Raw genomic sequence first — 16,361 nt, forward strand, 5'->3', positions numbered from 1 at the left:
CCCACATCTGTGACTTCTGGATAAATGTATCTTGTACCTACCAATTACAGCCTTCCATCAATCTCCAACACTCTTCAATATATAATGTTGGTTTAGACACGGTGACTTTGTAGTCCACTGACACATTCATGCTATATTACTTAATGGCAAATACGCACCCTTCCTTACTTTCGAATCTTTGGCCCACTAACAACTCGTCAGGATTGAAATTTACGGCCAACCGATGAGTAGGTAGTATATCAGAGTACTCTAGAAACTCAACTGCATGCGTCGCATCGGGGTCTATGAACGACATGTGTGCCTCGGGATTATTGTGTATCACAATACGTCGAATCTGGCTCCTGACTGAAGACGCGTTAACATTTCCATCGTTACTCACGCCTTCGTTGTCAATATCATCCGGTATCTCGTCCACATCGGGATCACTATCACTATCGACCTCGTGATCAGAAGAATCACTACTACCGCTTCCATCATCACCAACCGCATCAGTCTCGGGTGCAACATTAAGATCGATGTCGCTCCCGCGTACAGTTGACTGACTATCAATGTATGATATCATAACCACCATACACGGCTCTTAAACTCCATGTTCTTCACTTAATGGAGTGGGATCTTCAGTTGTCTCCACATCAGCTAGGGGTGTTCAGTCGGTTAATCGACCGGTTAACCTACCCGAAATAACATTAACCGAATTAACCGACCTTTCAAAATTTTTAACCGTTAATCGAACCGAAATTTTTTCAAAAAAATTAACCGAACCAAAATTTATTCGGTTAATTCGTTCGGTTAACCGAATTAACTGAAAATTATATGTTTTTTATTTTTGGTTAAAAATTAACCAAATTACCCGAATTAATCGAATTACCCGAATTAACCGACTTAACCGAATTCCCCGAATTCCTCGAATTGCCCGAATTATATGTTTTTTATTTTTAGACTTTAGTTTTAGTTTTAGTTTTAAAATTTTATTTTTATTTATTAAATTATTTGTAATTTTTAAGATTGGGTTAGGTTGAGTTGGATACTTGGGTTTGGATTGGGTTTAGGTGAATAGTGGGCCTATTTATATATTATAATTTTATTTATTAATTTTTTGGTTAACCGACGGTTTCGAACCAAATTAACCGTTAACTGAAAAATCAAAAAATAATTAACCGATCCCCAATCAAAAAAATTCGGTTAATCAATCGATAAACCGAATTCTATCGGTTAACCGAATTTTGCACACCCCTAACATCAGCTAACTCGGCAAATAACTAAATCGGTGCATTTTGGTTGCTCCGATTTCCACAATAAAGAGCAATCATTGTCCCCACGTCTTCATCGTCTACAAGTTCCATCTCAGTGAATTTGATGGGATCTGTCGAATTGGAAACTTGTAGAAAAGTTTCGAGATCCTTCTCCCACAATGTTTAACAATTTTTGCACTAATTCTTTCCTTTATACCATCAAACGAGACATTTCTATTAAATCTCATTGCTATTTGTTGGCGACACTCAAATATACATCCAACTGTTGTTGTCAAAATTACTCTATTGAAATAAATGCATACGAAAAATTGATTATCCATCTTCAATACTAAATTTGTTAAGAAAGAAATTAAAATTATCAATACAATTTCGAACAACAAAAAAATTACTTTAATAAAAAATAAACTGTAAAAAACAACGAACATTATATCAATATGTAAATTAGTAACAAAATACCTTCACAATAAAAATTACATTTATAATCCTTTCTATTAAAAAAAAAACAAACATACAGACATTCACCTACCTCTTCTCTACTATCCTTTGTTTTTTTGCTTATTCTTTCTTTTTGCTTTCTATCTTTCTTTCTCTACTCTCTTCTCTACTAAAAAGTTTTTTTTCACCTTTCTTTCTTCTCCCTTTCTTCTTTCTTCTCTTCTGCTATCTTTTTTTTTTGTTTTGTTAAACTACTTCTCTTCTTCACCGGGGACCATTAAAAGGACTCCCAAATTTGCTTCACCGATGCCGCCTATCAGATAGAGGTCATTGGTGCCACCTATCAAATATGGCACCACCCCCGTATACCATTCCCTTATATCTAAGCAGGTATATACTAAATCCGTAAACCTGTATTTCTTTGGTTCCGCCTAAGCCATGACCTATTAAAATATATAATTTTTTTAAAATGGTTGTCAGAATTTAGGGCTGGTGCTGCCTATGCACCACCCTCCACCAACCAATTCATACCATTCTCGTAAATAATCCCCCATCCAGCCCATTTCTGAATTTAATATAATAAAATGTAAAATTGGAGTAAAAAACCCCCAAAATTAGCTATATATATAAAAATAACAATTGTCAAATTGATAAAATCTGTAAACATTGAAGGCTAATGTAATGGCCTAAATTCAAGGTTATCGAAACAGTGGTTTCGTAGCCACAAATCCAATTTAAAGATAAATTTATTTTAATATTTTTGTATGAATAATGATATGATAGGAAAATCGTATGAAAATATAGATAGAAGAATTTTACCGATTTAGTGGTTAGTTAGAAAAATAAATTATTGAAGAAATTGGGTAAAAATAAGGTATTGAGACCTCGATCTCATAAAACCGAGTCAAAAATATTTTTATAAATATTTATGAAATGTTAGTAATATTGTATTAAAATTTCGTTAGAAAATTTTAATGTTTGGGTAGTCAATTAAGTGAAAAGGACTAAATTGAAAAAGGTGTAAAAGTTGTTAGAATGATTAAATATCTCAATTGTTAAATGACGAGGGACATAAATTGAAAATAAGCCCAAAAGGAGATATTTTGGGCGGCATAAGCTGAGAAAAATCAGGAGAATTGGTGAAATAAGGGTAAAATGGGAAAATAACAAATTTTACTAACATAAAAATAGGACCAAATTGGAATATCTTGAATTCTCTTCATATTTTCTTCATTATCATCAGCCAAAAAATGTTCTATGGGTTTATTCAAGCTGGTACTTCATAATTTTTCCACCAAGTGAGTTAATCCCTGCCTTTTTCTTGTAATTTTTGTGTTTCTAAGACTTTTACAACTAGGTCCTATTACTAAATTCATTAGTTTTTGATTTCATGAATAAAATTGAAAGTCACCATGGTTGAGTGCTGTAAGTTTATGATGAAATAGCATGAAATTGAAGCTTTAATTTGTTTATGAGATGATTTTATTAGGTAATTTCAATAGAAATTGATTTGTAGGACCTAATTATGAAAAAGTTTGGAATTAAAGTCTAGTGCTAAAATTTTAATTTCCAAAGGTTATAAAGTAGTTTAAAGTGATGGAATAAAGTGTTAATTGAGAAAAATCAGCTCAATTGAGAGGTTAATTGAGTAGGGATGAAATTATCATTTATTGAAAGCTTAGGGGGGAAATGGTAATTAACATCATGCACTAAAACAGGTTGGACAGCAGCAGTAGGTTAACTTTGAAAAATCACCATAAATTTTTTAAATTTAATTAGAGAATGAAAAAAATATGGAATTAAAGCTTATTGAGTCTAGTTTCTTATAGAAGAAACGGTGTAAGCAATGGAATTGTAAATAATGAGATATAATAGATTTTGTCAGACAATGTCAGAATAAATTCGAGTTCCCCTGTTCTGACTTTGGAAAATCATAAAAAATTGGAGAAAAATAATTAGGGGCTTAAATTTATATTTTAAAATCCTTAATGAGTCTATTTTCAAAAGAAACAAACGAGAACATCATCCGAATTCTGTACAATGAGATAGTTAATTTTTAGTGAAGAGGGGTCGGGACTGTCGAAAATTAAAACAGGGGAAGATTTAAAGAATAATCTGTACTTATTGGCTAAACCAAAAATTCAAAAAATTTTATGGTAAGAAGATATGTGAGTCTAGTTTTTGGAAAAATTAGCGTATCTTAATTTGGAGTTCTGTAGCTCAAGATATAAATAATTTAGTGACTATGACTCAATGAGACAGCTTTGAATGCACTATAAACAATAATGGAATTATAGAGAATGTTACATATAAACATGAAATGTATTAGATTGATTAAATTTATTTATTTAGATCCAGAAAATTCAAATACGAAGCTAGATCGAGGAAAAGAAAAAGTTCGGGATTAGTAGATTTTTGTTTACGAACAAGTATCGAGGTAAGTTCGTGTAACTTGAATTATATTCTTAAATGCTTGAAATGTTTGTTATTGATGTGAATATGATTTGAAATTTAATTGTATGAAAATTGATGAAACATTGATATATTTGATAAAAAGGGGAAGAAATCCCGGTTGAATGGAAGGAAAATTCGATAAATCTTTGAAAAGGAATTGACGGTAAAAAGGATCTAGCCCGGACGGGTGATCCTATCCTGATATAGCCCTCTCGAAGAATATGTGGAAAATGGATTTAGCCCGGACAGGTAATCCAAATTAGGGTCTGAATTTAGCCTGGACTGGTAATTTAGATCCAAGCTCATTAAAGTAATTGTCATTGCAGGGGATTTAGCCTGGACTGGTAATTTCGCTGTAAGGATGAGGTTCGCGGGAGTGTGCTCTCTGAAATGGAAATGTGCGCACATGAATATGAATTGACGGACCGGGATCTGTACACTTAGGTGTACCCCTGAAAATCCATCAAAATTCCAAGTAGTTCAACGGGATAAATATGGAAAAATAACAAGGGAATGGAAATCATGAAATTGATGAGCTCATCAATCATGGTATATATTATTGATACATGAAAATTATTGAACTAACTTGAATGTTGACTTTGTGCATGTTAAGGGAATAATGCATTGAATGGATGTATGAATGTTTATTGCTTTGTATTGAAAATATAAGGTAAGTATAATTCTTGTTACATGAGCTTACTAAGCACAAAGTGCTTACCCTGTTTCCTTTTCCCCTATGTTGTAGTGTTAAGAGCTCGGAGGTTGGATTTGGTCGGAGACGCATCACACTATCAACCTCAATATTTTGGTATATAAAGAAACTTTATTTTGGAAATCAATAGCATGTATAAGCTAGTAAAGTAAATGTTAATGTGAAATGAATGTATGGTTAGCCATTGGTATGGCTAACAAATTTTGGTTTTGGTATGTGATGAGGTTATCTTATGAATATGTTAAATTTATCTTGAAAATATGTTGAAATGGATTGGTTGTGTTGGATTAGTCTCGGTTTAAAATTGCAGGGAATATTAGATATTTATAAAGGGGTTATATTGAGTTCAAAAAAAAAAACTTTGGGATATTGCGAAAAATTTATTCGGTAAAATCTGGTAATGCCTCATACTCTATTTCGGCAACGAATACTGGTAGGGGGTATTACAGCTAAATTTAGCATTATCCCTATTATTATTTATACTATATATTGAGCATTTGACTGAGTTAGTGTCCTCCATCAATTTGGTTGTAAAATAATCAAAAGTCATTTCTTTTACAAAGCAATAAATATCATTTTGAAGATATTTCTAGAAAAATGTATACACATGGTGAAAATCATAAAATTGGAACCCTGAGATTTCATAATTTTACTATCTCAATTTTATCATTTTAATCAAAACCTCATTTAACTTTTATATCAAATTTGTATTTTATTTATATTTATTGATTATAATTAATATTTATTTTTTAAATAAAATTTATTTATATTTATTGTAAAACCTTTCAATATTTTTATTTTACCCAAGTGATATTAATTGATATCCTAAATTTAATATAAGTTTAATCATATTCTTTTAGTTATGATTCACAATTCATAGAAGGCTTTTTACACGTTTTAATGATAATATTGAAAATTAATAAAAGAAATAATAATAATAATAACAATAACAATAATAATTCTCAAACCGTATTAGGGTGAGTTTGGATAGCGGTGTGTTTATCTACAGTTAGTGTAAAAATAGTGGTGGTGGTGAGATTAGATACTGTAACGTGAGACAAAAAGTAAATTAAATGAATCGTACTACACCCTATCGTCCATCCAAACCTGCCCTTAATTAGATTAGTCGGTTCAAGCGAATAGCTTAACTCGTTACGCCAGTAAAACACGCCAATAAATGCACAACATAGACAAATGAACTTAATTTTTTTATTAAAAAATATACATTTTATATTTAAATATATTTGGTCTCAATAATTTTTAGGGCAATTTTCCAATAAAAGCCCTTTTTTTAAAAAAACTACTGAAATGGGCCAATTATTTAATTATTTACCGGAATGGTCCATTTTCCGCAAAATCGCGTCCACGTCAGCGCGATGTCAGGGTACGCGCCAGGAAATCGCGTCCACATCAGCACGAGTTGCTGACATGGCAGCAAATCGCGTCCTTGAGGGAGCGATTTGCTACCACGTCAGCAACTCGCGCTGACGTGGGCGCGATTTCGGCCTGCGCGTGAACAGTACCCAACGGTCCAAAAAAAAGTATAAATACCCCCCTTTTTATGTGTAATTTGCCCATTTTTTGGTATTTTGCCCCTAATAATACATATTAATGTGTTACTGTAATATGTAGCTCAAATTATGTATTGTAGTTAATATTCATAATATTGTAGCTCAAATTGTCAATCCGTCTATACTATTGTACTAATAATATATATTAATGTAATATTGAAGAGTTAATTGATTAAAAAAATAAATGCAACAAGTACAAAAAAGATTCAAATTTATTGGCAAGAAGATTCAAACCAAGGTACTAAGGGAAAAGAGCAAGCATCTTAACCAATTAAGCTAAACTAATTAATTGACATATTATAGAAATATTGTTATTATCTTAATTATATTACTTACGTTCTAACGATTTATCGGACCTATTCCATACACGTGTCAAATCAAAAAAAATAATACAACAATTCTGTAAAAAAAATCGGTGTTTACTTCAAATAAATAAGGAAAATAATGATTTGAATGTTTCAAAATTCAATTTTAAACCGAAAAAAATCGAAATTCAGGGGCAAAAAGGATCTTTTTCGATGAAAACTGTGGCAAACCGCCTTCGGCTGTTTGTCAGCGCGTAGATCTCGAAAAGTTATTCGAAATCAAAACAAAAATCGTCTCAATCGGACAACCGAGCCAAAAGTTATAGCCTCTCAAAGTTTTTCAAGCTAAAAACCATAAACTGTTAATGAATTATTGCTTCTACGTCAGCAAATCGCGCTTACGTGGACGCGATTTGTTGCCACGTAAGTAATTGCGTTGACGTGGACGCGATTTGCTGACACATCCCCTGACATCACGCTGACGTGGACGCGATTTCGGGGAAAATGACCCATTCCGGTAAATAATAAAATATCGGGCCCATTTCAGTAAATTTTAAAAAAATAGGGTTTTTATGTGTAATTTGCCCTAAGTTTTATCCAATTGTTTATGGAAACACGTATTTTCTTTTAAAAATTGTTCTAAGTAAAGTGATAAAAATTTTATATAAAATCTTATTAAATGATCCATAAATATGTGCTTTTTAATATAATTATATAAAAAGGTAAAAGATAAAAATATCATCTAATAATTATAATTTAAAATATGATATATATTAATTTTTTTAATTGAGATTAATTCGGAATAACTCAACAATGAGGTTTGTGATTACGGTTAAGCTGTCATTGTGGCGTTTGGTGCTAATTTCATTCCATTTTTGACAAATAAATAAACAAATTGTAGCTGGCATGGAATAAAAACTGCCACTCCAATCAAATAAAAATAAATAAATAATTAAACAGAAATTATCCCTTCAAACAAAAATATTTAATATATATTATCAATGGAGTTTAATAAATATATTAATTGAATTAAATTGAGTTTTTAATTTTAATAATTTTTAATTAAATTAATTGAATCGATAAATTGATGGTATGATCAATTCAACCACCGATCTGTTGGTTAAATTCATTCATTATATTACCTCATTTTCTTTTTTATTTTCACATGCTTTCATTTTGACAATATGAAAAAACCCCAGAAATTCAAACCTCCTCTTCTCAAATTTTAATTTAGAATTTGAAAAATAAGAAAACAATACTACAGCGGATGTTGATTAACATTTAACTACCATAATCTCACTATTAATTTTCAGTTTAAAAAAATTAGAAGACATTTTTATAATGTATTTGTGTAATTAATGCTTCGAGACTAGGGTGAAGTTAGAAAAAATTTTTGGAACGAAATTAAATTGTACATTTTTACGATAGTAAAAATATAATTTTACTATTTTAATAGTTTATCTTTATAATTTTTAAATGATTAAATCAAATTTTTACCATTATTTATTTAAAATTTTATAAATTATAAAAGAGTCTAAATGGAAAAAAATTCATTTTAAATGGGACCGGGCCCCTATCAGCCCATGGCTTCTCCATTGTCAGTAGAGGTATTCATGGGTAAAGTATGATATTAACATATTTTACACTTGCTCATGTCCGACCTGAATATGGGCCTAAAATTTTGTCCAAACCCTCTCATATTTATAAAAGACTAACCCAAATTAACTTTAGATTATTTTTAATATTTTAATAAATATATTTATATTATATTATTTTAATATTTAATATTTTTTTTATTTATCGAAAGTTTTTATATAGTCATCTTAATATTATTTTAATGTTTAAATTAGAGTAGTATTATATATTTAGTATAGGTTTATTTTTTAATATATTCTAAATTACATAATATATAAAAATAACATAATATAAAGTATTATAAACTTTAAAACGGGTCAGGTCGGGCTCGGGCATTGAGTTTCAAGCTTGAGTCCGGCCCATATTTTAAATGAGCTCAATTTGTTTTGGCAAAACCCATTTTTTAAGCCTAATATTTTTGCCCAAATCTTTTCAAATTTAGAACGGACATTCGGACTTGAACGAATAACCCGATTCATGAACAAGTTAATATACTTAAAAAATTAAAAACATTATGACACCGGAAAGAAGTAGTCTTCATTTTCTATAAAAACAAGAAATCTACATGAATTCTAAGACCTTAAAATCCAATTATCCAACCCTCGTTTGTTAAAGAAAAAAAAGTCTTAATTTTCTCAAAATGCATGCAATGAAACGGCACTAACAAATCTTATATGATCCATGACGGAAGAACCCATTATTGTCAAATATGAAATTTTCATTAAATTGGAATCAGTGAATTACCAAATGGGAAATAATCCAATCCCAAAGTAGGCGAACTCGTTGCTGAAGTAATCATAGCAATACAACCTTCACGAAAATCAAATTTGAAGAAGAATATGAGGTTTGGATTTCTGAGTTTTTTTTAACTATTATTTTTTCTTTTATTTTGATTAATAATTAGTATAGAATAAATTATATTTTAGTCCTTTAAAGTGGTATGCAATATTTATGATAATGTAAATTGTGCCATGTGGCATCTAATGATTGGTCCACATGTCAAAAAAATTCCATATAAGATTTCTGTTAAAGTTTGCAATCAGGGTGACCAAAATGAATAAACTGTGTAACATGCATACTTAAATTATAAACTTTTTTATTTTAAGTGTCTAAAATTAAAGTTTTTAATAATTGAAGGACTATTTATGCAGTTTACCTTTCTTTTTCGTTTATCCTTTCCCCAGTGGTTGGATTACGTATTTTTCTGAGATTTTTGTCTTTCCTTTTTTTTCCAATTAAAAAGTTTCTTAACAGAATGACAGAAGTACCCATTTTCATTCCACGACGTGACATCCAGGTCCCTACTTCAGTACAAATATATTGACCCAACCTGATCATGCGCTGAGTTCGTAGTAAGTTCCTTTTTCTTACTTTTCTTCCTGCCCTTTGCATGTTCGAGAAAAACCCAAGAAAAAAAATATTACTACTACGTAAAACAACAACACTCTCTTTGAATTTTGATTTTTTTTTCATTTTCAAAAAAGAAAAAGAAATCCATTTTAGGTTTTCTGTTTCCAGATTGAAACTTCCTGTTTTCTTTTTATTTATTATTATTTACAGTGAGTGCCCAATGGGGGAAAGGGTGATGGTAGCAAGTTTGTCTGCAAGCTTCTCTCTCCCTCTCCCTCTCTCTAAGTTAATTTGATTTTGTAAACTGAAAGAAAAATGTACAAAATCAGGTAAAAAGAAAAAGGGTTGAGAGAAAAAAAAAAGACATTAATAAACAGAAAACAAGGGAAATCTGCTGAGGGATGTTTTATGTATATGTGTTAGTATAACTACATGACACCAAATCAGAGAAGAACACCTTTGTTCACAATCTGGCATTTAAAAGCAAGAGAAAGAAACAGTAGCTGAGTTAGTTTTTTTCTTACTTTTTCTTTCTCCTCCTTCTCAAACTTCAACTCACCTTGATTTTAGTTTGTCTTTTAGATATTTTTTTTCCTTTTTAGGGCTTTCATCAATCAATTCTACTCAAAAATCTCAATACGCCCTTTTCTCAGCTTTTTCAGATAAGATTTCAGTGTGGGGTTGTTGTTAGATTATGGGTTTTCAAGAGAGGAGATAGTAGATGATTTATAGCTGAGAAAAATAAAGAGGAATAGTTACTTGAAGCAAAAGAAGTAAAGAAAAAAAAAGGGGTTTTGCTTAGAGATGGCTGCATCTTCCTCGTTAGGACCTTTTGGAATTAGAGAAGAGGACCAACACCAGCATTCTACAGCAGCACCAACTTCAGCTATGGGGCCAGCTCCACCGCCGCCTCAGAGGAAAAAGAGAAACCAACCAGTCCTACCAAGCAAGTATCCCCATTTTTATATATAATTAGATTCTACTAATAAACCCAGCTATATGTATACCAATAATTCAAGTGAAGGATCAAAGTTCCTTATATGGACATGAAACCCTAAATTCCAAGAGTTTTTTTTAGTGGAATGACAAGGGGTGAATGTGTTTCTTTTTTTCTTTTAAGATTCTCCAATTATCATCCAAAAACTTTCTTCATCCTTATTGCAATTAATCAAATTTGAATATGATAACAGATCCAGATGTGGAAGTGATAGCACTGTCTCCCAAGAGCCTAATGGCAACAAACAGGTTTATTTGTGAGGTATGCAACAAAGGGTTCCAAAGGGAGCAAAACTTACAGCTTCACAGAAGAGGACATAATCTCCCTTGGAAGCTTAGACAGAAGACTACAAAAGAAGTGAAGAGGAAGGTTTACCTCTGCCCTGAACCCACTTGCGTCCACCATGACCCGTCTAGGGCACTTGGTGATCTTACAGGCATCAAAAAGCATTACTCGAGGAAACATGGTGAGAAGAAATGGAAGTGCGAGAAGTGTTCTAAGAGGTATGCCGTGCAATCTGACTGGAAAGCTCATTCAAAGACCTGTGGAACTCGAGAGTACAGATGTGACTGTGGTACTCTCTTCTCAAGGTTAGTTAATAATACAGAAAAAAAATACTTACTATCTATGTTCTATTACATATCATCATCCATTCACCATTTTCTCATGTTTTGTTCATTACAAAGTATCGATAGCTTCTGTGAAAAAAAAAAAAACAGTTTCATCTTTTGTTTTTCCTAGGAACCACCGCCCTTTCTTTGTTTTACATTTTATTTCTCCCTCTTATTCACGTGCTGCCATGCCATGTGTAGAGTTTACAGTGTTGTTGTTACCATTTTTGTTATGTTGTGGGTTAGCTAGACTTGTTGAGGTTTTTAGTTTCATGATAATTTAGCCTCTAAACTCTTAAAAAAAAAAAACACTTGAGCTTTAGAGGCCTGATTGATTTAGGAATTTGGCATCTTGATTTATCGTCTTTCACTTGGTTGAATACATTCTCTTGGTAGTTTGTCCAAGTTTTGTTGACATTCTTTTGACTTGTTTAGGGTTCACTACACATTTTCTTTTGAACCCTAATACTTCAAAGGCAAAGTATGACTTATGACACTTCATTTAAAAGCTTTGTTGGTCCAATGTAGCAAACGGCAGCTTTTCAACGTTACATATCTTCATTTTCTTATCCTTGCATTTTTTGGGGTAGAATAATATCTCAGCAATACGAGACAAACAGAAAATAATAGGAAGAAAAATGAAATGTAATTAATCAAATTACCTGACAACTTAAGGTGTCCATTTAGGTAGCTAGTCATATGTGCCTAAGATCCTTTCCACAAACTAACTTTCAAAATCTTAAAATTTGATGTATTGGACATAGCAGACATGAGTTGCTGTTTAAACTTTGTATTGAACTCCAATCTCAACCCGTGCCCTTTGTTTTGTTTATCTTGTATTATCTGTATATCAGCTGGTTATGTAATTGATTCCTCCTATTATAACTGTTGCAGGCGTGACAGTTTCATCACACATAGGGCATTTTGTGATGCACTGGCTCAGGAAAATGCAAGGCAACCTCCTTCCTTCAACTCCATTGGCAACCATTTATATGGAAGTACAAGCAATATGAGCTTAGGGTTATCTCAAGTGGGAACTCAAATGTCATCAGTACAAGACCAGACTAGTAATAACAGTGGTGGCCGTGACATTTTTAAACTTGGTGGTGTTGCCAGGAGTACCCAATTTGATCATCTTTTGCTCTCTCCATCAATGGGATCATCATCATCATCTTTTCGACCCCAACAATCCATGGTTTCTTCAGCTGCTTTCTTCATGCCTGAGTCTAATCAAGAGCATCATCCTCAACAAGGGATTTTGGGAAACAACAAACAGTACCACCAGGGACTAATGATGCAGTTTCCAGCAGATATCCAAAACAACACAACCAACACTCCTTCACCACCCAGTTTCTTCAATCTTAGCTTCCTTTCAAATTGTGGAAACGGTACCAACCCGGACGCCAATCTAACATCATCAGGTTTGCTAACCCCTGAACATTTCGACAATGAAACTGGAGGCGGTGGTGGTGGGACGAGCGAAGCCTCAGATCCCTTCTCAAACACTGTAATGGGAAACCAAATCACCACTAACATCCCTTCTGTCTTTGCTCAAAGCAATAACATTGCAGTCCAAATGTCAGCTACCGCATTGCTCCAAAAGGCTGCTCAAATGGGTTCAACTTCAAGCTACAAAAACGCCTCTCTTATGAGAAGCTTTGGTAACTCAAACTTTGGCGGCACATTGGGAGATAGCACCGGGAACAACCTACATGAACTAATGAATTCCATAGCCGGAGGTGGGTCCAATACATTTAGCTTTGGACATGGACAAGAAAACCCATATGCAAATAGAAGCAGCGTAGAACAAGAAAAGCATGTAGAGCAGCAGCCGCAAATTTTGAATGTTAGTGGTGGTGGTGGGTCAGATAGATTGACCAGGGACTTCCTTGGAGTAGGGCAAATAGTTAGAAGCATGAGTATGGGAGGGGTTTCACAAAGGGAGCAACAGCAACAACAACAAGCGATGGGGTTAAGCGCCTTGGGTTCAGAGAGAAGTAATATTACTGCGCCGACAAATCACCAATGTTTAGGAGGAAATGGGAATTTTCAGTGAAGATCAAAGAAGAAAAAACAAGAAAAGGGGTAGGAATATGAAGAAAGTACAAAGGTACGTATATTATTAGTGACGAATTATATGATTAAAAGTTTATTACTTTTTCAATTCCATAGGTAAATGTGTCTTTGGTTACTGTTTTTGCCTTTTGGAGTTTGGAGTTATTTTATTTTATTTTTGTGTGTGTTCTTTGAATTCTCTGACATGTTTTCTTGCATGAGGCAGTCATGAGTTGTTTCACAGTAGTAACAGTGCTTATGTCTTTTGTTTCTTTTCTTGTCTACTAGTTTTTTTTTTTTTTTTTTTCTAAAAAGAATTATGGGCCAGCAGTGTCACGAGTGTTGCTCATCCACACTCTTATTATGTTTTCTACAAACACATGGGAAAACTATGATCTGTTGAACTCTTTTTATCTTTGCAGTGCAGGTAATGTTCCATGGCAAGTCGTAAAGGCTACGGGGGGAGGGGGATACATGATTAAACTCTGTATTCTGTTTCTTTACTTCTCTTCAACTGTTAATTGGGAATGAGTTTCCTCACCTACATTAATCCTTTTTCATATATACTTTGAATGCTCTCTAAAATCTTTAATCTTTTTAAAATTAATTTCTCGTTTTTCTATCCATTAAATTTAAACTCCAAATTTTTATTTAACAAGCGATTATAAAATTTTAGTCTTCCCTCAAATTCACATTTAATTTGGAATAAAGTGTTGATACACTGTGGCAGTCACGGACTAATTAAAATCCAGAAAGTGAGAAACAAAAGAATGGGGAGGAAAAGGGCAGATGAGTAACCCGATAATTACCATAACCAACAATAATTCTGGAGGGATGCCACCTGATTTACTGAAATTTTCTGACCCAATTCTATCACTCACCTCTAATTACACATATTCCTACCTAAAATACCTTGCTGCTGCTTATAGTTAAAATTTGGAAAATTTCAGATTCCGAAATCAATGACATAAAATTTTATGATAGATCAGTAAGAGTCCCTCCAATTACATTTTTTTATACTAATACATAGATACATCTTTAAAACCGTTGGAAATATATTAACTAAAATTTATAGATATTTTTATATTAATAATAATCCCTCAAAATTAATTTAATCTTTTCAAAATTATAAAAATATGATCTGATGGGATTACATTTTTATTATTGTAAAAATATACAATTTAATTTCAGTCTCATAAAAAAACTTTTGACTTTGTCTCCCAAATTAAATCAACATCTCCATTTAAAAATGCAACATGTTTTACTATTACAGTCAATAATTATTAATATAAACAACTTGTTATGAAAGTGTATAATTTATAAAAGGAGTTATAGATAACGTTTTACCCTTAATTTTTAAAGTAATGGATGAAAATATTTGGTGAATATCTGTACTTCCAGAAAGATGAAAATAAATGGAGTAGAGTGCGATGTAAAGTTGAGCGAATAAGAATATTTTGGGTATTAATTAATTAACAAACTGGTACTATTAGTGTTGGGATTAGGTATTAGATGGTCAAATCAATAAATATTTTGAAACAATAATGTCTCTTCTCTTACTACTAGATGGAATAAAAGAAAGGCATAATGAATTATTTAAATTTTAATTTTATAAAAGGTTTTATTTAATTTTTCATTTTTTAAATTTATTTCTTTTGTCAAATTACCTCGAAATTAATGAAAAAATGACATACATGTAGATATACGTCAACATTTAATTAATTTTTTAAAATTTTAAATTTTAAAAAAATATAAAAACTAGTTTTAAAAATTAAAAATTATAAATGTTGATATGTTATCTACGTGACAATTCATGTCTATCGTTTTTCTATCTATTTTGGGATGATTTAACAAAAAAATATAAATTTAAAGGCTAAAAGAAGTGAAAAATTAAATGGAAGATTAAATTATTATTTTTTAAATTAGAGGACCAAATAAATTATTATATTTAAAATAATAATAAAAAATTTAATGGAAGTAAATTTGATTATTATTCTATTTATGTATTGCTAGAAAAAACATGAAGAAATTTAATATAATGAAATACTATTATCAACATTTTTACAATAATAAGGTTGCCAAAGTTGAACTAAAAAATGTATAACCAAAATCTAAAGTTTAAATTCAAAAGAAAAATCTTCAAAATTTGAAAGAGAGAATTGACTAAGTTTATTTGTTATTATTGTGGTTGGTACCACCATCCGGAACGCCGTAAGTTGGCGGAAGCATGCTTTGGCATTTCCACCCGAAGGAAGAAATGAAAGTAGTTGCTGAATGTCAAAGGCAAATCCAATAACAAAACAAACTATACAATTAAAACTCACATCACATGACAACAAATTCCTGTCACCATAACTTCACAACACGTGAATCCGGGGAAATTAAAAAAAAAAATTGTATGGCGCTGCTACCAAGGCACAACTAAATTATTACGTTTTAATCGCTCAATTATAAAAAAATTATAAAATATCATTAGGTTATTTAAAAGTTTTCATTTAACTTGTTGACTTATTTGTAACTTTTTATTTAAGTCGTTAGATTATTAATTCTTTTAAAAATTTAACTAGTGAGCTCCAAGTGACGATTAGTACGATGGATTACTACCTATTGGCGAGTAGAAAAATATACCTTGAATTTAAGTCGATTTGGCGGTCAATACTAGAGATTGAAGAAGAAAACTGTTTAGATTTTGTTTCGCAAATTCGTTGACATTTAAAACTATTTCATGAAAAAAATGAATTGGTAAAGAGAAGGGGAAGAAGAGTTTTCAATTGGTGCAGGCAATACCAATAGAGAAAGTCATACAACAATGATTTTAACAGTCCAGTAATTTAAATGAGAACTTTTGAATAATTCAATGTTCATTTTGTAACTTTCTGAAATTGAGTGATCAAAACATAAACTTATTAATAGTTTAGTAACATTAGGTGTAGTTTACCCATAATAAAATTGCGGATTTTACTTTTTTTTTATGATCAATGTA

The 16,361-nt window shown here is 31.6% G+C and overlaps 1 protein-coding gene across 1 annotated transcript; it reads left to right on the forward strand.

The window, feature by feature from the left end:
- Positions 1-9,760: 9,760 nt before the first annotated feature.
- On the forward strand, positions 9,761-13,942 carry LOC107922534 (protein indeterminate-domain 5, chloroplastic). Its single transcript, XM_016852613.2, has 4 exons — positions 9,761-10,661; positions 10,906-11,302; positions 12,218-13,433; positions 13,801-13,942. Exons 1-3 carry the CDS (start codon positions 10,520-10,522, stop codon positions 13,377-13,379), a joined length of 1,701 nt encoding a protein of 566 aa, XP_016708102.2. The 5' UTR covers positions 9,761-10,519; the 3' UTR covers positions 13,380-13,433; positions 13,801-13,942.
- Positions 13,943-16,361: the final 2,419 nt, after the last annotated feature.

The sequence above is a fragment of the Gossypium hirsutum genome, chromosome D01 (assembly GCF_007990345.1).
Source record: "Gossypium hirsutum isolate 1008001.06 chromosome D01, Gossypium_hirsutum_v2.1, whole genome shotgun sequence".
NCBI classification, from domain to species: Eukaryota; Viridiplantae; Streptophyta; class Magnoliopsida; order Malvales; family Malvaceae; genus Gossypium; species Gossypium hirsutum.

Coding starts and splice junctions, on each gene's coding strand:
- LOC107922534 (XM_016852613.2), top strand. CDS start 10,520: ATGGCTGCATCTTCCTCGTTAGGACCTTTTGGAATTAGAGAAGAGGAC. Junction 10,662..10,905: donor AAACCAACCAGTCCTACCAA/GCAAGTATCCCC, acceptor ATATGATAACAG/ATCCAGATGTGGAAGTGATA. Junction 11,303..12,217: donor TGTGGTACTCTCTTCTCAAG/GTTAGTTAATAA, acceptor TAACTGTTGCAG/GCGTGACAGTTTCATCACAC.